This window comes from Misgurnus anguillicaudatus, chromosome 14 (genome assembly GCF_027580225.2).
Source record: "Misgurnus anguillicaudatus chromosome 14, ASM2758022v2, whole genome shotgun sequence".
Classification (NCBI taxonomy): Eukaryota; Metazoa; Chordata; class Actinopteri; order Cypriniformes; family Cobitidae; genus Misgurnus; species Misgurnus anguillicaudatus.
Genome location: NC_073350.2, coordinates 13,102,734 through 13,126,939, shown reverse-complemented (window position 1 = coordinate 13,126,939; position 24,206 = coordinate 13,102,734). Strand labels below are relative to the sequence as shown.

General features: G+C 37.5%; 1 protein-coding gene across 2 annotated transcripts in view; it reads right to left on the bottom strand.

Annotated features, from left to right (window-relative positions):
- The window catches only part of cpne5b (copine Vb), a 176,922-nt gene that overhangs the window by 20,039 nt on the left and 132,677 nt on the right, over nucleotides 1-24,206 (bottom strand). For both annotated transcript variants that reach the window (XM_073875906.1, XM_073875907.1), the window contains 6 exons: nucleotides 23,606-23,659; nucleotides 20,226-20,287; nucleotides 9,634-9,680; nucleotides 6,365-6,546; nucleotides 5,822-5,949; nucleotides 1,027-1,129 (listed from right to left, as the gene is read on the bottom strand). In XM_073875906.1, the coding sequence (XP_073732007.1) occupies nucleotides 1,027-1,129; nucleotides 5,822-5,949; nucleotides 6,365-6,546; nucleotides 9,634-9,680; nucleotides 20,226-20,287; nucleotides 23,606-23,659 (576 nt within the window). The remainder of the gene's footprint in view (nucleotides 1-1,026; nucleotides 1,130-5,821; nucleotides 5,950-6,364; nucleotides 6,547-9,633; nucleotides 9,681-20,225; nucleotides 20,288-23,605; nucleotides 23,660-24,206) is intronic.

Below are 24,206 nucleotides of genomic sequence, written 5' to 3'. Positions count from 1 at the left end.
ATATAATGAAACGTTTTTCCCCATTATGTTTGTTTGTTTGTTTGTTTGTTTATTGTTTGTTTGAAAGCAGAGGGTGTGTTCTTTAATTTGATATAATTTGTATGGTTTTTTTATATTTATAGAAAATTATTTTTCCTGCAAGGAATTTTGTGAAAATTTTGTTAAAATCACAAAAATGCAGGTGGGCAACTTTTCTCACAAAGGCTGGCGGTGAATGAGTTAATTGCCGCAATAACTGGTCAATGGCGGGGAAAGAGTTAAATAAATCTCTGTGTCCACACGAGCAAGTGCATGCCAAACCAACAGGCGATATATCCCTAACCGTAAAGCTAGTTGGCCAATCAAAAGCCATTGCAGAGTCTCGCCTCTACACAAACAACAACGTTACAGGCCAAAACCCCGGCTTTCACACGAAGTACACAAAAATGTCACTGGCTACACGACAACACTGCAACCGGAGTTTCTGAAAATCATCATGAGCATGAGTTTTCATAAAAGTTTGGTTTCAGTCACCTGGCCAAACCGCTGCAACCTCCGGTGGTCACATTTGTAGGCTACAAATGTCCTTAAGACATTATTTCAGAATGTTAACAATCATAAAGTTGACTATTATTCTTAGTTAATCGTAAATTGTTTAAATATGCTTATGACTTGTGAATGTAATGCTCAGTTAACTTAAATTTAACTAGGCTTAATTATGTATGCAGCAACATATGCAACCTCCAGAGTTTTGAAAATACCCGTGTACGTGTGGACCGGGCCTTAGACCCTTAAAAGTTTCTGTTTCAGTTATCATGCAGTCTTAAAGGCAGTTGACAAGATGTTAAACTAGAGAAACCGTCTACCTGTATGTCCTTTCTATCTTGTCCTAATGAGACAGACGTCTTTATTCGTGGTCTCTTCGTGACTGTTCTTTAACTTTGAAAACCTCTAATCAATCATTTATAATAGCAAAGGAAGCAGGTGAAGTTGACAGAACCGGCTTTAAATATGATGACGCTCGCCGTGTGTGTGAAATATACTCACATTCACAATGGCCTCTTTGGTCTGTGACATGTCTGATATGACCCCATCTGTGATAATGAGGAGGACAAAGTACTGTGAGCCATCCTGGACAGCAGCTGCGTAACTTCAGATAGAAGAAAAACACAATACAGACAGTTAATGAACGGATCATAAAAACGTACACGTTCTTCTCAGTTCACGAGTTGAAAATTGAATTGGCCTTGCCACACAGAATGTTGAATAGTATTTTTAATTGTAATTCACTACTTGCTACACTACTGTTCAGAAGTTTGAAACCATTCATTCTTTATTTATATTTTTTTCAAAATTTTAGAATAATAGTAAGCTAAAAAAAACTACAGAATATAAAAATGTTATATGGGAATCATGTTGTAACTAAAGGCATGCAAAGTAAATCCAAACAGTTATATTTTAGCATCTTCAGTCCTTTGTCTAGAAAATCATACAGTACTCATGGCGTTTTATCAAACAGCTTCTAAAAAAATTGTATTATGTTTTGTCAGAAGTCCCCGATCTTTTGAAGACTGAAAACATTTTAGTTCACAATTGTAATTGATTTTGTTGTTATTATTTCTAATGTGTTTTCCTAGTACAAACAATATTGTTTTGGGTAAGCCTCCATCCCATCTGACCCTAGCAACGCCCCTGTTCTTGAGGTCCTATTCTTCAAAGCTTTAGAAACAATATTGAAGGCAATTACATTTATTCTGGGCTCTCACTCATGGATTGCTTTTACTTCATCAAAGGTATCCATTTAAAAACAAAAACTGAGGAAAAATTTATTTTTAAATTAAAAAAATTTAAATGATGGCACAGTATACAGTATACAGACCAGCTGCAGAGAGTCAATGTAAAGACATGTTGACTCGCGTCTGGGGTCTCACGGCACGAATGAGGCGTTTAGCGTGCTGCGGTAGACGCGATTCTGCCTCATTTGCCTGTCTAGTTTCGCGGAAATGACGTGAATTGAGCGTTTCCGTGGGAAACGCGCAAGGTGAAAAATTTGAATTTTGGCAGAAAAACACGGCACGTTAACCAATCAGGAGCTTGCTTTAGTAGTGACGTGATTACAGGAAGCAAGCGGAGTGGTAGAAGCCCCTCTCATGACGCGAATTTCTGTGTGAATGTCTCGATGACTAGAATTTCACGCGCGACTTCACGAATGAAGCAAGTAGGGATGCTCACATTGACCGTTTAACCGTTAACCGAAGGTAAGAATTTATGACCGATTAACATTATCAGTAAAAAAAAATATTTGTTAATACATGGTGTGTGTCGCCATGAGCCGACAGACATTTCGCCACTTTTTCTATCTTTAATTTGTGAATGTCCTGTAAATGACACAAATTATTGCTGCCCTGACTGTCTGATAAAGTAATCATTTGTATGAGAAATCATTTGTATGCGTGTTTGGAAGCTGAACGGAGACGCGAGCATGTCCGCGCAAGATGACGCGGTCCGTCTCGCGCACATCCAGACAGACGTTCGCTGATGGCCTCTGACCCTGTCCATGAACATTTCTCTTTTTGCACAAACGGAGAAAGACGACGCAAAACCAAAACTTTCTGAAAAGCGTCCTGCTTTAGAAATGACCACTGTGGTAGATGAAATGGAGACAATCTGCCCTTTTTGGATATTAATCCACTGGACTGATCGCGTGCTTTTTAATAAGGTAATGTTGCGTGAATATCTGATAATGTATGAATCCTGGTTCTGATGTTGATCTGTCGCTGCTGTTTGCACGTTCAAATTAAATGTTTTGTTTTTACTAGTTCACAGACAACCGTCAACTGTATTTTTACTCAATGACAATTTCATATTAAAATCTTATAAGTTAACGGTTAATGTCCGGTTTAGAAGCTACGGTTGTCGGTCGGGAAAATTAACTGATATGAGCATCCCTAGAAGCAAGTACACTCAAAATTACGCACGGTAGACGTGAATTTGACGTCTCAAACGCGTCTGGTGTAAACCCACAGTTATGCAGGATTCACACAAAATGCGGTAGAGGCGGCAAAACAGCGCTATTTGCGAGTAGTTGGATGCTTGAACATTTTGAGTTTACTCGCTTCATTGGCGCGTGAAAGTCACACGTGAAATTCTAGTCATTCGAGACATTCAAGCGGAAATGCGGGTCATGGGAGGGGCTTCTGTGACCCCGCTCGCTTCATGTAATCACGTCACTACTAGAGCAAGCTCCTGATTGGTTATGGCAGCGCGAATATCCGCCAAAGTTTAGATTTTTCGACTTGCACGTTTCCCGCGGCAAATGTCAATTACGCACCATTCGCACCGCGCCGCAGGATGCCTATTCGCGTCTTTGCATTGACTTAACATGTAAATCACTCGCGCTTGCTGCCTCTTCCGCGTCTGGTGTGAATGGCACATTAGGCCACCATTCCACCATTACCTTTGTGTACATTTGTCTTTTTATTAGAATATGTTAAACAGGTCATTTGTATGCAGTATTAAATAAAAACTGAATAAAATTATAAGCTACTAAAGTATCAAATATTTAGTTTGACCTCCCCTTACACTTGGGCAATAGCAGGAACCTGCAGGCTCTCTTAAACCTACGAAATGAAAATTTAAATTCAAATCTAATTCAAGATGAGTCAAGATGTGCTTAGTGCCAAGATGGGTCACACTAAATACTGAGTTTGCCTAAAGAAACTATTCTGCTCTGAATTTTTGTGTGTGCGTATTTCCTGCATGTTCCTGTTTAATATAGTCAGAGAGTGAAAAATAAAAATGGATGGCCATTAAATGGACCATATATTATGCAAAATCCATTTTTACAAGATGTTTGGACGTAATTGTATGTTGGCAGTGTGTGAACACAACCACCCTACAATGAAAAAAATCCAACCACTCCTCCTTTATAATTCCCATTAAAGGTGCAGTGTGTAAATTTTAGCGGCATCTAGTGGTGAGGTTGTGAATTGCAACCATCGGCTCAGTCCACTGCTCACCTCTTGCTTTTGAAACAAATAGAGAAGCTACGGTAGCCGCCACCGGACAAACATGTCATCGTTGGAGACAACTTGGTTAAAAAAGTTTGTTTGTTAAGAGCTTCTGTAGAAACATGGCTACAAAAAATGGCGGCTTCCATGTAAGGGGACCCTCTTTGTATGTAGATAAAAAGTCTCATTCTAAGGCAATAAACACATAACGGTTCATTATAAAAAGGTATTTATACACCTCTGATAATATAGTTTTGTATATTATTTTGCATTTCTGTCAAAAGATCCTTCTAAAAATTACACACTGCACCTTAAAAGGGCACCTATGGTCCCATTCACGCGTTTACATTTCCTTTGGTGTGTAAGTGTGTATTAGTACATGTTAGTACATATCGTCTCCAACCTAAATCTCTTTTCTTGGACTACAACAAACACACGGATTGTAGGCAACAGTTTATTTCCTGGGATTGGTGATGTAGACAAAACCGACATTATCATAATTCCTCATGCTTCGGACTCAGCATGTAAGTTAGCATTGCATTGTGAGCGAATCTTTCAAACATGGTAAGAAGCGTCACATTTCCTGCTGACGTCAGAGGTATTTCAGGCCAATCACAACGTACAGATTAGCTGGCCAATCAGGGAAACAGCGCTTTTCAATTCAATGAGTTTTGTACAAAATCTGTGCGTTTCAGGAAGAGAGTGAAATCAGTATGTGGTAAATAATGTGTTTTTAACCAAAGCACGCAAACACATTATGCCAAATACACAAAATAACAATGAAATAGGTGCTCTTTAAACCAGATGCTGCTTTGATGCAATTGAGCTACATGAACATACAGTCAGTCATGTAGTCTAATACAGACGGGCTTAAAGACTATACTGTAGTCTAAATCTCTAGCTGATTTTCATTATATTTTACGTTATAGATGTCTCAAATTTCTATCGTGATATTCTATCCCATGTTTGTCTTTGTTTGTTTAATAAGTCTCTGTCTGCTTCAGCTGTGAGTTACAGAGCCCGAGGAGGTGTATCGTGCTTCAATTTAAAAAGTCTAATTCAAATCTGTGCAGATGACATTTTTAATTACAGTGAATGCAGTGCAATCAGATGGAAAATGATTTGGTTGTGTGATGTTGAGATATAAGGAAAGGGGTGGAGATCACGACTACTCGTCTTTTATGGAAACACACCCACTATCTTTTCAGACGATGACAATTTAAAACTTGCTGCAGTCAGTATTGTGCCAGTCTGTTATGACACCTGCTGTATGATGTGAGCTTTACAGCCAGATAACAAGCTTGTTTTATGTCAGCAGTGCACGTCAGCAGCTTTGTCTACCGAACTTTGCGTTCAAACTTGAGCTTTAAACTTACACGGACAGACAAAGATGAGCTTTGATGAAAACTCTGAAAGTCATGTAATCTGAAGCTGAGGTAATCGCCTCGGGTATCTTCAAACGCTGAAGTATTTTAAATCACATGCATGCAGAACAAAACAAGTTATATATAATACTAATTCAGAAAGTGTCTGTTGCTCATATATGCGAAACAAATCAAAACAAGGATACATTTTGCTATTCATGCAGAAAATGACATTTACGTAGCACGCCGTAACCAATCTAGGCAATCTATCATTTGTATGCAAAACAAAACTATGCTGACATTTTACATGGAAACATAAAACAAGTGAAGTCGCTTTAAATTCCAATTTAATGAAGGTAAACTAGAAAAAATAAATGTCAATATTGTGAACATTTATGTAGTAAATTGCAATGTTTTAACACAATTTCATGGCAAGTTCTACGCAAAGCTCATCTTTCTAAAACCCACCTGGCCACATGATTAACAACAGGTGCAAAGTTTGTGGGCCCATACAGCTGGACGGTCTTTAAACTCTGGTGGTACGCCTCCAATATCCCCTCAATGCCATTACAGTAGGGATTTTCAATATTGCCGTTCTGAAAGACAGGAATCAATGGTTACACATACGTATGCATTTAAGCCAACAGCAGTACATCGAAAGACAATGCCGTGAGAAAACATGGATTATGTCAATCAATAGGATACAACAGCGGGCATTGCTAATTAAACTCTTCTATAGTCTCTGCTCAGCAACACTGAACGGCTTTCACACCAATGAAACAAAAGCCCAGCGAATCATAAGCACAACAGCATGCAGTCGACTTTTGAAATTTCCAACCCAGCTGTAGCGAACAAATTAAGATCCATCAAGGCATGTGGAGGCTATAATGTTGTCACAGGGAATCATACAAAATAGTTAAAACACATTTTTCTGTTTGGAAAAAGAAAACGGAGAAGGAATGAGGCTCATGCATTAACAAACTCTTCTGGTGAAATAGCAGACTGACTCACGAGGGGAAACTCATGAGACACTCGTCCATCAGGGGGAAGTTTGGCTCCAAAGCCCAGTGCTGGAAACATCTTGTCACTGTCATAGTCCTGGATGATTTCACCCACAGCCTTCAGTGCCAGAGCGTAGGCATTCATCTGGTATGGGTTCATGTAATGAAGAGATGTGGACTGAGATGGGTTACCTGGAAATTAAAGAGCAATGGATGATGCAGTAGTCATACCACACTTCTGCAGACATTTGAATATCTACACAAAATGTGACCTGTCTAAGAAATCCAGGCTAAAGTCTCATAATCGAATTATGAATTAATAAAAGTTTGATTTCAATTATTGATTTTGCATTTCGATCTTAGATATCTTATGTAAAGGTAATATTTTCAGAGAATGTTCTCTTTACATTATGTATGTATGATTATTTTATGTGAAAACAGTAAATCACAAATAATTGACTTTAGATGGATTTAACAGACAAGACCACAAATAAGCCCTTTTTACACACAATGTGTCCATTATTTGTCCTAGGATCGTTTAATTTTGGTTCATTTACACTAGCAGTGATCTGTATCCTGTATAAGACATGCGTCTTTACAACAATACACCCTTTATGCCATTATTCCTGCCTATTGTACAAAGGATGCATTTAAGGAATGTTCCGGCAATGTCACTAGGTCCCCATCCCGAGAGCAATCCAGCGATCAATTCAATCATGCGTTTGTGTTTACAGAAGGCACTCTGGCAATTTTATGGTAATTTTTGCGATCAACACACTGTTTAACTCTTTCCCTGCCGTTGACGAGTTATCTCGTCAATTAAGAGAAAACATTTGCATAAATAAAGTGTTCCTAATTAATTAATTTTTATGTTAATCTGTAATATCGTGATTATCCACTAGACGCACTTACGTTATTTACAAATTTAAAACTCTGTGTATGTTTTGATAATTGTTCTAAAGCTGATCTCTAAAATTTTATTTTTAAAGAAAAATACCCATATTTAAAGGTGCAGTGTGTAATTTTTAGAAGGATCCCTTGACAGAAATGCAAAATAATATATAAAACTATATTTTCAGGGGTGTATAAAGACCTTTCATAATGAACCGTTATGTGTTTATTACCTTAGAATGAGACGTTTTTATCTACATACACAGAGGGTCCCCTTACATGTAAGCTGCCATTTTGTGGGGCCATGTTTCTACAGAAGCCCTTAATGGACAAACTTTTTTTACTAAGTTGTCTCCAACGATGACATGTTTGTCCGGTGGCGGCTACCCTAGCTTTTCTACGTGTTTCAAAAGCGATAGGTGAGCAGTGGACTGAGCCGTTGGTTGCAGTTTGCAACCTCACCACTAGATGCCACTAAAATTTACACACGGCACCTTTAAGAGAAAAAAATAAAGATAGGATGAAAATGCTAAAAAAAATGCTGGCGGGCAACTTTAAAAAAATAAAGCCGGCGGGGAATGAGTTAAAAGTGGTTAATGATTTTATAGATTGTAGCACAGATTTTATGGATATGAATTTAATGGAATGTTGTATAATCAAAGTATTTACATAAACTGTAAAAAATTGTTGGTTCAACTTTAAGGAACCCGTCGGCTTTGGGGACTTTAGCTTATTCACCATATCCCCCAGAGTTAGATAAGCCCTTACATACCTTTTTCATCTCCGTGCATGCCGTAACTCTGTCTGACACACCCACCGCTAGCCTAGCTTAGCACAAAGACTGGAAGTGAATGGCTTCAGCTAGCATACTGCTGCCAATAAGTGAAAAAATTACGCCAACATTTTCCTATTTATATTTTGTGATTTGTACAGCCACAGCATGTACAAATAACAAGATCATATGAGACACAGCTATCTTTTAACTGTATACATACTGGGAACTATATTCTCAGAAGCCAAAGCACTGCTACTTGGGACGCACAGAAATGAAAAAGGTATGTATGGACTTATCTAACTCTGGGGATATGGTGAATAAGCTAAAGTCCCAAAACGTCGGCATGTTCCTTTAAAAAAGTAAGTCACCGGGTTGCCCTTCAATTTTTGATCATTCAACTTAAAAATATTAGTTGACTCAAAAAAAGTTTGTGTCAACTAATATTTTGAAGTTAAATTAACTTGAAATTAAGGTAACCAGGTAACTTGCTCATTTTAAGTTGAACCAACTTGTTTTTTACAGTGTAGCAAAGTATTGGCACTTCAAAAAGGATTATATAGACAACTTTACAGGTCAAACACGAAAAGTTTCCATACTGAAAATGAATAATTAAAGTGCTTTCACATGAGCTTCACGTTTCGCTTTTGAACACTCTGCCCGGTTTACGTTCATTGTCATTTAATGACAGTGGTGTCAAAATGATTTTCCTGTTTCAACATTGTGCCACAAATGCTTTTTGGAGAAAAAAGGAAAGTTCATCATTTATTCAACCCGATTTTGTTTCAAACCTGACTTTCTTTCTATAATAGATCACAAAAGGACAGGTAAGGCAAACTTTAAGTGATTGACAGCCATTACCCCATTCAAAATAAAAATCAATTAACATTGTTCGAAATGTCTGAGAGAATTGTCATTTTTTGTTAAACGTCCCTTTAAATCAGATGGCATTATGGCTCTAATGCACGAAGTCTATTGTTATGCATGCTGAATGTCTTTATATTCTTCACCTGGAACTCATTGTGTCCGCCAAAGCATGCCAGAAAAAGTATATATAAGAAAGACAAATGAGCGTATTGATGCATTTTAGGCCTTAGAACAGTCAAGATCTCAACAGTCTTTGAGCGATGGTTGAATTGTTACTAAACTAACTATGCAATTCGGTTCTCTTTCACTGCAGGCAGGCGTTTAGACACCTTCAATAAATCTCTCTGAGGTAAAGTCCATGTCTATTTCCAACCTCTCGCTACACTGTTCCCGAACAAATCTTATTAATGTGCTGAATAATGCAAAGATGTTTGCAAGCTGTTATTCGTGAAAGAACTGTAATTATTTGAGCTATTACAGCAAGTGAGGTGTTGAAATCAACAAGGCGTCTCATTCAAAGGCATTTGGATTAGCCAGGCCATTTTATTCACCTTGAACCCCTGCACAGTTCTCCGTTCAGCCCTGCAGTACAGGGGGCCACCCATTGACCACTAATAGGGATGTATTGAGCGACAAAGCCAATGGTCCTAAACAGTCAAGCCCCAATCTCAGTGAATGACCGATGATTTGGTTCGGATTCCCCAACCTTTTTAAAGGGCACACTGCGTTCTCCCCACTTAATTACTTACCGTTAGAAGCGGTGAAATCAATGGCCACTGTGAAATTGATCTGGGTCCTGGGAAGAGAAACAGAAATGGGAAACAAAAGAGTAAGCAAAAACGATCTCCACAGCTATTTCATAGCAATTGAGGAGACAGGTACATGCTTTAAATCTGTAAATGCAGGTAAATGATGGCTGGTGTGCGTAGTGAACCCCAGCTGCACAGTCTAATTGGCATTTAAACAAATTGAGATATTGCGTCGAGTTCCCATTATCAAGCTGCTGTAGTCTCCACAGGTCTGTCTGGAGGTCCAAGATCTCTGCAGGTCTCTGCCATCTGAACATTATTTTAAACACACACCGAAACTATGTAGCTAAACAAGTCCCATGCTGCCCATAGACCATGCCGCACCATTTTTGTGGAAGTCTGGAAAAAGTATGAAATTAGAGTACAGTCTTGCCTATCTCATCATGTTTTGTGTTTAAATACTAAGTTTGGGCAAGCCCAATGGAATTTAATAACATCACAGCCATGAACTGTAATTTGCTTGCTAGTCACTTGCGGGTGCTATAAGGAGAAGGATATTTACATCTGCTCGGCTCATTTGATTTATGTCCCTCTGCCTACATCTTTGCATATTACAACCTGAAATACATTTCTTTTGGTAGTACACATCACTGAATCGTTGGAGTGTCCACTAGAGGCACCGGAGAGGTGTCTATGTTTTGATGCGGGTCCATTCAAGGTTACAAAGCAGACAATACTAAACAATAATGGCGTATATATTTCAGTGCATGCTGCCAGGATTGGCCATTTTAGTACAGTGAACTCATTTTCATGTTCAAGAAACCAATTTGAAATGATTTGAGCTTTGTGACATGGTGCATTATCCTTTTGGAAGTAGCCATCAGAGGATGTGTACACGGTGGTCATAAAGGAATGGACATGGTCAGAAACAATGCTCAGGTAGGCTGTGGCATTTAAACGATGACCAATTGGCACTAAGGGGCCTGAAGTGTGCCAAGAAAACATCCCCCACACCATTACACCACCACCACTAGCCTGCACAGTGGTAACAAGGCATGATGGATCCATGTTCTCATTCTGTTTACGCCAAATTCTGACTCTACCATCTGAATGTCTCAACAGAAATCGAGCCTCATCAGACGAGGAAACATTTTTCCAGTCTTCAACTGTTCAATTTTGGTGAGCTCGTGCAAATTGTAGCCTCTTTTTCTTATTTGTAGTGGAGATGAGTGGTACCCGGTGGGGTCTGCTGTTGTAGCCCATCCACCTCAAGGTTGTGCGTGTTGTGGCTTCACAAATGCTTTGCTGCATACTTCGGTTGTAACGAGTGGTTATTTCAGTCAAAGTTGCACTTCTATCAGCTTGAATCAGTCGGCCCATTCTCCTCTGACCTCTAGCATCAAAAAGACATTTTTGCCCACAGGACTGCCACATACTGGATGTTTTTCTCTTTTCACACCATTCTTTGTAAACCCTAGAAATGGTTGTGTGTGAAAATCCCAGTTACTGAGCAGATTGTGAAATACTCAGACCGGCCCGTCTGGCACCAACAACCATGCCGTGCTCAAAATTGCTTAAATCGTCTTTCTTTCCCATTCTGACATTCAGTTTGGATTTCAGGAGATTGTCTTGACCAGGACCACACCCCTAAATGCATTGAAGCAACTGCCATGTGATTGGTTGATTAGATAATTGCATTTATGAGAAACTGAACAGGTGTTTCTAATAATCCTTTGGGTGAGTGTATATTATCAGTGGTGTATAAAACCTTACATAATGAACTGTATTGTTTTTATACCTTGGAATTTTCTCTTTCCTAGATGTAAAAAACTTAATTGGATCGTGAAGCGAGTTGCTGGTCTTTGTCCCAAAGCAAAATACTACAAAGCATCTATTGTGCAATGCACTTTTTCAACACAAGTAGAATAGTATGGAGATCACTTCAAAGGTAAAATAAATGGAGAAAAATGATAAACTGGGATCCATGGGATCGTGTAGCTTTGAGTCATACTTTAGTATTTAGTATTACATTGGACTTTAAACATTTATCATCTAATAAATACAGATAACAGCCACATATATAACCGATTGACCGAACACAAGCTCTTATTGTCTGATCTGTCCCCTCTGCATTAACGTACAATGACATTTGCATAAAACACAATCTCAAACTCAGACATGCACAAAAGCTAAATCATTTATATAATGGAGCACTTAAAAACAAATAATAACTCAATTTCCTTAATGATAAAAAAATGTGTGCGTCAGGCCACATCCAGCCTTATGTGAAAGACAGAGTGCCATTAGGGATTTAGCCGACAGGAAGAAATAAAGAGAAAAAATTAAAAACTATAATGAAAAGAAGAGAAAATTACATTAACCTTTAAAATCCCAGGCTAATATGTGACTCATGCACAGAGAGTAATTATCATCTTTATTAATTCATTACAAGCCATTTACTCTCGGCTCCCATTATGCATCTCCGCATTAATAAAAACAATTCACTCATTTTAGGAATCTAGCTATTTGACAATGAGTCACCTGACCAGAAAGGGCATAAAGCTATGTCTGGATGCGACCTTCTAAATCAAATAAATTCCCCATGAGCACACTATCGGATTATATTTCATTATCACTGTTTAATTTTACATCTATCGGGAGCTAAATTAAACCGCACAATTTTTATTTCGATTTGTTTGGTTTTTAAAAGCATGCCGTTACCAATTACAGCATACTATATCAAATCTACTGTAGCGAATCATGAGCTACTTCAGCTGCTGTGGCACTCGGGCATTTCCATGGCCTAGAAACCTAATGGGCTGTGGAAAGGATCCCCTGTATTAGGGGTTAGTGTGAGGTCTCTTGGGATGAAGTAAACACATGGACGAAAATCGATCTTCGGAGATGTCCGTGTCACTATGTGTCACTGTCTTGTTTGTCAGGTGTAGTGCTGACAGCTCTGCGGTGATATGGGAGGCAGGAAAGCCCTGCATACTGACAGAAAACTTGGTGCTGGACGGCACAGATAGAGCTGAAAATCTATTATTTATTTATACTACATTCTGATTGCTCAATCCCAGAATTCATTGCTAGTCAGTGTGGTGAAATATTGGATCTCCTATACTGTGCTGGTTTATGTCTCTTGTAGCACTATTTGGTTTATTTTACATAACAACATCGATACAATATAAAATAGTATTTATTTATTTATTTATCTATCTATTTGTTAAGAGTCTGTGTAATAAGTAGCATCTAAAGTCAGCCGGTCAATATTGTAAAATGTAACCCTTCAGGATGACTCAGGATCTTATTTTTGTGGTAATGCTTTTACATTTACTTCTGAATGCAACCACATACACAATAATATGAATTAAAATTGTATGTCTCACACACGCATGATATATTCCTATTGAAGCATTCCAGCATCTTAATTACTTGGCTTTGTGTATTTGTCAGAGTGTCTGTGTTTTTCATAGACTGTGGTTTATGCTAATGCGGTACATTCATTCGAAGCACTTTCCTAAAATGGATTTGACAATAATAGGTGATGTTCAGTCTGTATATGCATTATGTTTTCTGCTTTGATCTACTTACTAGTTCATAAACATTTGTATCCTCACATATTGTTTGACCTTAGCCTACTTAATGTGGCTTTACAGAAAAGGCTTCACTGCTAACAATAAGTTAATTTCTATAATTTCTATGCTGCGTCTCCATTACCCTTTAAATTGCGCAATTTGATATTGCGAATTGAAAATACGGCCAATGGAAACACATAAGTATCGCAAAAAAGTGATGGAAACAGTTTATTCGCATTTTCAGGTCACCTTGATGCAAGTAAGTCACATAATCATTATTTGAAGATGACGCTGTATGTACTAAAACCTTCCAGAAACATCTAAATACTTGTCTGCTCCAAAATTTAAGAGGTATTCCTTGCCAATAATGGGTGTCATTCACTTATAACTGCGTACGTTTTTCGTATTTATACGCACACTTGAACGCACGAAAACGCTTCGCCTATTTCATAACACGTGCGTACGCACATGAGTTTGTTCTTACGTTAGTAAATTTGAAGTGTTCTACATGAGCGCCGAGTGCACGAGGTTGGTAATTTGCATAAAACACACCCAAACCAGCTCCATATAAGGGTTTTCTGAAGCGCAAGTCCACAGAAAGTTTTAGCGCAGTTTGTCAAAGAAGCAAAAGAGCTCAAAAAAAAAAAAAATCCATGATCATATTTATTATCGGTAAAGTTCTGTTTTGCTTCACATTTTTTATTTGCCAGGTTTTGCTGTCGCTGGATGAAGCAAGTGTTGTCCACCGACCAGAGTAACATTAAAGAAGTATTGGATGCGTTAACAAATATGACATTAAATAAATATGACAGAGATGCGCATCTGTATCTAAAATAAAACAGACAGGAGATCAAGTGATTGACATTTGGACTTCTCATTACATTTACATGACGTTAACCAGTGGCAGCCGGTGACTTCTTTTTTCAAGGGCACTCGATGCGAAGTTCGTCACAACATGTATGTAGGCCGTCGTGTGTGGTTCCTTTTTTTCAAAATATGTGTTATGCTCATCGAGAGGTCCTATGTGCATCACGTGTCTTGTCAAAATAAGTGCCTGCTGCAGACGCGTCTAAAGGGTTTATGATAAAAGAGACGCTCGCGTTTGCCAGATACTCGCATAATCTCATGCGTAATCACAGTTTACTGTTAAGGGAGTGTCTTGTGTGTATTTTATCATAAACGGTTTTGACGCGTGTGCAGCAGGCACTTATTTTGACAAAACACGTGATGCACATGGTTCACATGATGCAACAAACACATATTTTGATATTTTGATTTCGTAGCTGTCATGCTTTTTTTTGTCAAGTTCAGTCTCAGTAAGCTCTCTGTGTCTTGTCGTTGTTCGTTCTTCTATCCACTGTTTAAATGTTTTGTTTTTTCTGTACATGTTAAAATGAATGTCAAAATTTTCCATTCTTAATTCCAGTGTTTGTCACAAGATGGCGCCAAACAGTAATCTTTGTTGGCGCGGAGGGATTTAAAACATACAAGTAGTACCGGCTATGCGTTATTACTTTGGAGCGGTTATTATTTGAAAAGAACGAACCTGCAAATGTCTCAACTGACCAATCAGAATCAAGCCGTGTAATAATGATGTATAATATAATGTATATAATAATAATATCATGTATACTAATATATAACACAGAAAATATTACACTGAGAAAAATGATTCATTCAATTTATTAAATTTTTTAAGGTAAGTGGTTGCAATCAATTTATTTAAGCTACATAAAAAAAAAAAGAAATACAAAACAAAACAAAAAACTATTGTTTAAATGTAGTTTAATAAATTGATTGCAACCGCTTACCTTAAAAAAATGGAGTAAATTGAATAAATCATTTTTTTCAGTGTATAATATAAAATATAATCATGTACATTTTATACATCAACATTATTATAAACATTAGAATTATAGCCTAGTATTTGATTATAGCGTACCTGATTATTGCGTACAAATGGTTTTCGTTTTTTGTTTTTTTTTTTGCGTACATTTAGAATAAATTTTGATACAAAAGTTTTTGTTAAATCACAATTTCTTAGTGAAAACATCCATACGCACATCTCACGCATAAATTTGTGCGTACACATGCTTAATGAATGAGACCCAATGTTTGGCAAATTTAAACCATCTCAAGAATTGGACACGGGTCAGAACTACCCATCATTTCATCTGAAAGCTCGCACATACACTCTAAAAAATGTTGGGTTGTTTCAACTCATAGCTGAGTCAAATATGGACAAACCCATTGGTGGGTTGTTGTTACCCAACTATGGGTTGGAACAACTCAGCATTTGGGTTTGTCCATATTGGATTGTTTGGAGTGTCTAAGTCCAGTCAACAACATATTGTTGAGGACAAATCTTATTCACTAAACACAAAATAATAAATGTACTCTCCGTACTAAAAGATCTTTGTTCAGGTTACCTTTTACTTTTGTTGGGGAACATTTGGAGTTGGATTTTTTACAGTGAAGTATAAAACCCAACCATAAACCTAATGTCAGCCATCAGCCAGTGAGCAAGCAAAAGGTAACAAATAAAACAAAACACAGCGCACAGTTTGCTTAAAAAACTTGTAAGGTACAGCTGTCATGCGGAGCCAGGAACACACAGGGATACCGAACCAGAGACGTCCTGAGAAAGTACCTCAGATTCGGGTGCAGGAAGCAAAGTAACATGCGCATGCATTTTAGCCAATGACGATGATCATTTGTTTCCACAGTGCACGGTTACCAAGACAACTGATCAATTCCACATTCCAAAGCATATATGGGCAGCAACCTCCCCCTCCCCAAAAAGCATTGTGTTTTACATCATCTTGTACATGCACATTAATGATAACGTGAGATTAAACAGGGTTTAATAGAATCGAGTGAGTGTAAAACCAGACCAACTCTGCAGGGGGCGCCGGGAAGTGTCATCTTCCTGTACAGTATGACCTATTACAGTTCATTATATATTGCATTTATTCAAATGCTTCAACATGCAGTTACAAATATATTACTCAAGAAATAGCATGTTGACCAAACTTCCAATAAAAGCAGCTTTCTGTCATTTTCTCTTTCACACATACACAGTCGACTCTCACCCTGGCCGGGCGCAATCTCATCTGCTTTAATAGAACTGCCAAAACCGGCTCTGCGTGGGATGCTCAGGCTGGCCGGAGACTTGAAACACATTATAACAGGTTATCTGACACTCAACCATAAGAACTTCCACCTAGGTAAAGGTTAGTGCTTAATAAGTATGCACACCTTCTGCAATGAAGCCATATTATCAGACGGGATCAAAGCACACTCAACGATCCTATTTTTAGGGCACTACTCTAACATTTTCGTATATTCTGCTTGGTTACTGAAGATGTTATTTGATTTATAATGAAATGCTATGAAGCTTTAATTTGATTGGCTCTCTTGGCAACTGATCTAATATCAGACCTGAGCTGCTCGATTGGATTTGATGTTCTACACTTCATCTCTATTGCCGCTTCATGCACCCTCACTTAGGGAGTAATATTTGTCAATAATGCGGAGGGCTGCTTTTTCTAAGTGGCAATTTCCTGTTTTCATTTAAGTGAAGGATTAATCAATTTATAGTCTGTCGGATCACTGAAGAATACCACATGCTGCGTGTACTCGCCGAAACACAACGCTGTAGCTCAATGAATACACATGCACACACAAATACGCCCCCATGCATGCTTGTTTACTTGAAATTCAACTGCGTACTCTGTGAGCATGAACCTGTGGGCGGTCTCTTGATGTTTATGCAACCCAACGGCGCTAAACCCTCTAACCCTGTTAGGACTGAGCATGTTTGGGCACTCGGACGAAAATGACAGTGATTCACCTGAATGTCTCTTTGTGTTTGGTTCAAAATGTCCCTTCATAATACATCTTTACCTGAAGTAAACCACAGGTAAACTTTACATATTACAGGTCCTGGCTTACCAGAATAAGTCAAAAATGTTGGTTTATTTATGCTGAACAAAACACTGTTTGATTTTTAATGTCCAGAACAGAGCATCTCTCAAAACACGTATTATTGTAATTTCACATTTATTTATTTAGCAGACGCTAATACTCATTTAAATGTGCCATTCGCTTCTCTTTAAAAATGCAATAATTGCCGTTCCATGAGGTGGATAAAAAGAAATCAAAGCCATCTGGAGAAGCATCAGGCACGAAGCCGTGAAATGAGATGTTTTAAAGAACAACAAGCATTGTTGTCAGTCAAACTTGATGATTTACTGTCTTGTGAAAGAAGGAAAGTCCTTGAAAAAGAATTTTTTTTTATTTTTCTCATACACAGTTTTAATAAAATACTACTGTATGTATGTAAATCCAAGTTATGCCAAAGTCTTATCAACTTTGTGCCATATAACCAACCAACCCAGCATTTTTACAAAAGCAAAACAACTAATCAATTTAATGTTAAATCTTTCCCCGCCATTGACAAGTTATCACATCAATTTAGAGAAAACATTTTCCTGACAATGATGCTTTGCTGACGAGTTTTTACGCCAATCTGTAATTCAGATATTATCCACTAGATGGCCAATTTATACAAAACTGAAGCAAAAACTGATTTAACAACATTTTAACTCATTCCCCGTCAGCCTTTTTTTTTAAAGTTGCCCACAATTTTTTGTGATTTTCACAAAAGTTTCACAAAATGCCTTCCAGGAAAATTTTCTTCTAAAAATATATAAACATACAAGTATATCAAAAGAAAAAACAGACCCTCTGCTTTCAAACAAACAAATGAACAAAACTGGAAAAAATTATATATTTAACTCTTAAATATGGGTATTTTTCTTTAAAAAATAAAATAAAAGCTGAAATAATTGCAAATAATCAGATTCAGAACTATTATCAAAAGACACACGGAGTGTAAAATTGATAAATACATTTTTGCTTCAGTTTTTTTTTATAAATTGGGTAAGAGTGTGGATCAAGTGGATAATCGCAGTATTACAGATTGCCATAAAAACTCATCAGGAACATTTTTTTTTCATGCTAATGTTTTCTCTTAACTGACAAGACAACTTGTCAATGGCGGGGAAAGAGTTAAACTCTGTGTATGTTTCTAAATTCTGGTTCTGAATCTGATCTATACAAAAATGAAATTTTTTAACCTACCCATATTTAAGAGGTTATAAAAAGAGAACAAATGCAGATAGGATGAAACTTTTTTTCCCATTTTGTTTGTTTGTTTGAAAGCTGAGGGTTTGTTCTTTCAATTGATATATTTGTATGTTTATATATTTATAAAAGAAAATTTTCCTGGTAGGCGTTTTGTGAAAAGGCTGTCCGGAAATGAGTTAAGCATCGACCAGGAAAACATTACAAGGAATTGCCTGCGGTATATATTGCTATAAAATATACACTTACCTAAAGGATTATTAGGAACACCTGTTCAGTTTCTCATTAATGCAATTATCTAATCAACCAATCACATGGCAGTTGCTTCAATACATTCAAGACAATCTCCTGACCTCCAAACTGAATGTCAGAATGGGAAAGCAATTTTGAGCGTGGCATGGTTGTTGGTGCCAGACGGGCCGGTCTGAATATTTCACAATCTGCTCAGTTACTGGGATTTTCACGCACAACCATTTCTATGGTTTACAAACAATGGTGTGAAAAGGGAAAAACATCCAGTATGCAGCAGTCCTTGTTGATGTTAGAGGTCAGAGGAGAATGGGCCGACTGATTCAAGCTGATAGAAGAGACTTTGACTGAAATAACCACTTACAACCGAGGTATGCAGCAAAGCATTTGTGAAGCCACAACACGCACAACCTTGAGGCGGATGGGCTACAACAGCAGAAGATCCCACCGGGTAACACTCATCTCCACTACAAATAGGAAAAAGAGGCTACAATTTGCAAATTTGGACAGTTGATGACTGTAAAAATGTTGCCTGGTCTGATGAGTCTCGATTTCTGTTGTGACATTTAAATGGTAGAGTCAGAATTTGGCGTAAACAGAATGAGAACATGGATTCATCATGCCTTGTTACCACTGTGCAGGCTGGTGGTGGTGGTGTAATGGTGTGGAGGATGTTTTCTTGGCACACTTTAGGCCCCTTAGTGCCAATTGGGCATCGTATAAATGACACAGCCTACCTGAGCATTGTTTCTGACCATGTCCATCCCTTTATGACCACCATGTACCCATCCTCTGATGGCTACTTCCAGCAAGATAATACACCATGTCACAAAGCCCGAATAATTTCAAATTGGTTTCTTGAACATGACAATGAGTTCACTGTACTAAAATGGCCCCCACAGTCACCAGATCTCAACCCAATAGAGCATCTTTGGGATGTGGTGGAACGGGAGCTTCGTACCCTGGATGTGCATCCCACAAATCTCCATCAACTGCAAGATGCTATCTTATCAATATGAGCCAACATTTCTAAAGAATGCTTTCAGCACGTTGTTGAATCAATGTCACATATAATTAAGGCAGTTCTGAAGGCGAAAGGGGGTAAAACACAGTATTAGTATGGTGTTCCTAATAATCCTTTAGGTGAGTGTATTTAAAGCAAAACAGAAGGATGTTCCCATACCCTAGCGTAATATTACAAAAACATTATTTTCAAGGTTAAAGTCAAGTAGAAGTGAGATTTCTCACTGTGGTGACTGACAACATAGGTAATTCTTAAAAAAGCCCACCACAATTTCAAACATACAACTTCCAAGGTTGAAAGCTTTTTTTTCAGATATAAGATTTTGATTTAAAGTGCGACATACAGTCAAGCAACCTTGGAGAGTTTCGAGGAGATTGATGCAAAAAGAGGACGATGTTCTTTCAGTGAAATGTCAGATGGTTTAACTGAACAGCCAATCAATGCACAGCATCCTCAACACAAAAATTCCCACCTTATCTTAATGGCTTTTCATGCATTTCTATTGGAATTTTCATGCCACATTCAAAATATAAAATAACCAAAATACGAGTGATGTGTGGTTCAAACCACAAGAATGTCAACTCTCTACTCACCCGCCTTTGATGTAATCGAGGAAAGTCGACTCTGATTCCACAGAAAATGACAGCAGTGTCACCTGCATCAAAAGCAGATCAAAAGAGACAACAGATTTACCACGACACAAACATTTGAACACATTTTTTATTGCATATCTCATACAATGCTTGCAGTCGACAATTTGGTAATGTCAGAAATTGTCTTAATATAAGTCTCTGGTTCGGGTTGTACGGTTGAGGTTGTGAATGATGTGAGTGCTGGGCCCTCAGGGAGGCAATGTTTTCAGCCTGATCTCGTATTACAGTGCAATAAGACAACTCTGGCATAGCCATCAATCAAGCAGGATGCCGATATCACATTATCTCTGCTGAACTACAAATTCCTGCTTACATATTCACTTTCACGTTCACTTCCCACACAACTTGCATCTCATTTGCATGCACGAATACAAATGTAGAGGTAATTTGTATTGCTCAAATAGCATCAACTTTGTGTCGCATGTTTTTCATCAAGTGAGACGATTGTTCAGTCATTTGAAAAAGACTTCATAGCAGCGTTGGTGAAATCTGAGCAGAGTTTGAGACATTGTTAAAATTTCCTTGAAACGTTTTAGCATGTTTCTAAAAAATGTGACAACTGATAACTTACTGCAAGTTTTAGTCATTTAAAAAAATACTTTTGATTGCATATTTTGGGATGTGAGCAAATCTGAGCACAGTTTGAGACATTGTTAAAATTTCCTTGAAACGTTTTTAGCATGTTTCTAATAAAATGAGATAATTGTTAACATTTTATAGGTTTTGGTCATTTAAAAATAAACTTTTGATTGCAGCCTTTTGGATGTGAGCAAATCTGAGCACAGTTTGAGACATTGTTAAAATTTAATTGAAACGTATTTGCATGTTTCTAAAAAAATTTAACAACTGATAAGTTACTGCAGGTTTTGGTCATTTAAAAAATACTTTTGATTGCAGATTTTGGGATGTGAGCAAATCTGAGCAGAGTTTGAGACATTGTTAAAATTTCATTTGATTGCAGACTTTTGGATGTGAGCAAATATGAGCACAGTTTGAGACATTTTTGAAATTTCCTCAAAACTTTTAGCATGGTTTAAAAAAAAATTAGACAACTGGTTACATACTGCAGGGTTTGGTTATTTAAAAATACTTTTGATTGCAGACTTTGGGATGTGAGCAAATCTGAGCAGAGTTTGAGACATTGTTAAGAACTCTTCTGAAACTTTTTTTAGTGTGCTTCTAATAAAATTAGATAATCATTAACATAATGTAGGTTTTGGTCATCCAAAAATACTTTTGATAGCTGACTTTAGTGTGTGAGCAAATCTGAGTGTAGTTTGAGACATTGTTAAAATTTCGTTGACACTTTTTTAGCATGTTTCTAATAAAATGAGATAGTTGACAACATATTATAGGTTTTGGTCATGTAAAAATATACTTTTGATAGCAGACTTTGGTATGTGAGCAAATCTGAGCATAGTTTGAGACATTGTTGAAATTTGCTTGAAACCTTTTTAGCATGTTTCTAATAAAATGTGATAATTATTAACATACTGTAGGTTTTGGTTATAAACAACTTTTAATAGCAGACTTTAGAGCAAATCTGAGCATAGTTTGAGACATTGTTGAAATTTCCTCGAAACCTTTTTAGCATGTTTCTAATAAAATGAGATAGTTGTAAACATATTATAGGTTTTGGTCATTTAAAAATAAACTTTTGATTGCAGACTTTTGAATGTGAGCAAATCTGAGCATAGTTTGAGACATTGTTGAAATTTCCTTGAGACCTTTTTAGCATGTTTCTAATAAAATGTGATAATTGTCAACATATTATAGGTTTTGATTATTTAAATATAAACTTTAGATTGCAGACTTTTGAATTTGAGCAAATCTGAGCAGAGTTTGAGACATTGGTGAGAACTCTTTTGAAACTTTTTTAGCAATGCTTCTAATAAAATTAGATAATGATTAACATACTGCAGGTTTTAGTCAATTAAAAAAAAAACTTTTGGTAGCAGACCTTGGAATGTGAGCAAATCTGAGCACAGTTTGAGACATTGTTGAGATGTCCTCTGAAAGTTTCTATGAGGCTGTTTACACTTGGCATTAACATGTGTTTTCGTCGATCGGATCACAAGTGGACGACGTTAATGCCAGGTGTAAATGGTGTTCAAAACGTTTTGAGCTCATCCACTTTCGACTACTTTCAACCACATCCAGAGGTGGTCGAAACCACTTTCGATCGGATCGCTTTGGAGTTGCGGAACGCACATGTGGTTGAATGCGTTCGAACAGCCACACGCGACCGCCTTCTCTCCGCCTATTTATCTAATCTGAGGTACAGTATTAAACACAAGTTTTACGTCTTTTTTGACTTCTGGCATGAACATTCGGTGAACAGCGCTATTTTTAGCCTTTCATTGATAAAACTAAGCGGCTGCTCCCTGTAGTTTCATTTTGAAAGCGTGTGAAAGTTGCGCGATCCTATTTCATCAATTGCGCTGAAAATTCAGAGAAAGCTCTTACATACACATGTACAAAACACTGTGCAGCATGTTTACTTGCTAAACAAGCAGTGCACTGCGACATAATATTAGTTTGCGTCCATATAAACTCATAATTACTCCCGCTCGGGTTTGAATGACAGCAGAGAGACTCGCCCACCGTCTCACAGACCACCCCCTCATAGTATTCAGCACAGAAGCGGTCGAAAGTGGACAAAAGAGACGGATTTAAATACCAGGTGTAAACTCTCTCGTCCACTTGTGATCCGATCGATGAAAACACATCTTAATACCAAGTGTAAACAGCCCCTAATACAACGAGATAATGAACAATTTCTAGGATTCAGTAATTTTAAAAAACACTTTTGATAACTGACTTTGACAGTGAGCAAATCTAAGCACAGTTTGAGATCTTTTCCAAAACTCAACAGCAGACATAATTTTTAAGGTTTGTTTCACAAAATAAATATCTGAGAAGCAAAATGAGCTTTTGGTTTAATGTTTGTGTCTTGGCTAAGCTGTTTGCCCAATTTAAACATCAAGCTTGACTATTTGTTGATTACAATCAGCCGCACGCAAATCAGCTTAAGCACAATATTTTATAAAGACCTGTCAATGCGCAAACAGTGTGTCAGTGCAGCCCCCAAGAAAAGCACGCTCTTGTGTTTTTAGCACTTGTTTTAATTAGCAAGGGTATGAGAGGAGATAGTCATTAATGCAGAAAGACATTTAAAAGTAACTGTGCATGTCTTTGCTTTTCTCATCACATAATTAAACACAAAACCACTGTAATTACAGGTTTTGTTTGCGAGCCTGTGTGATATACATGTAAATGCACGCTTATATTTGTAAAAACCTAATCTCGCCTCCACTCACCGTGCCCGAATTTACATATTTTTTCTTCTTCATCTTTTTCTTCGGATTCACCACCTAAAAACATCAAGGGAGAAACCAGATTAACTTGGCTCAGATAGGTTAGATTGGTGGGGAACACGGTTTTGGATTCATTATACAGATAAAAGCATTTCCTCAAGGCATGGTGTCTTTAAGGAAAACGGTGAAGGATTTCCTTGTAAAAATCCACTGCATGCAGAAGCTCGGTATTAAATGTGATGTCAGGTAAAATTTTCCGGTTAAACATAAAACACAAAAATGCATTACATTAAAAAAATGAAGTCAAACTTTATAGCGTTGTTCACACTGCACATAAATGTGATTCAGAAGTCGGATCTTCTGCGTTATACTGTAATAATAATGTGAGCATCTGTACAATGTTAAGAGACTTTCTCATACAGTCTGTATGGAAAGGGAGGACAGAAAACTGGGAATTTTACCTCTGCTCATGTCTATCATGACATCTCGCTGTGCCAAACTCACAAGACGCATGAGAGAACATAAAACCATGGAGGCATGTCATGCATTCATGCGTATATTGTGTCAAAAATCACTGTCTCTCATTCACTACTCACTACAGAGT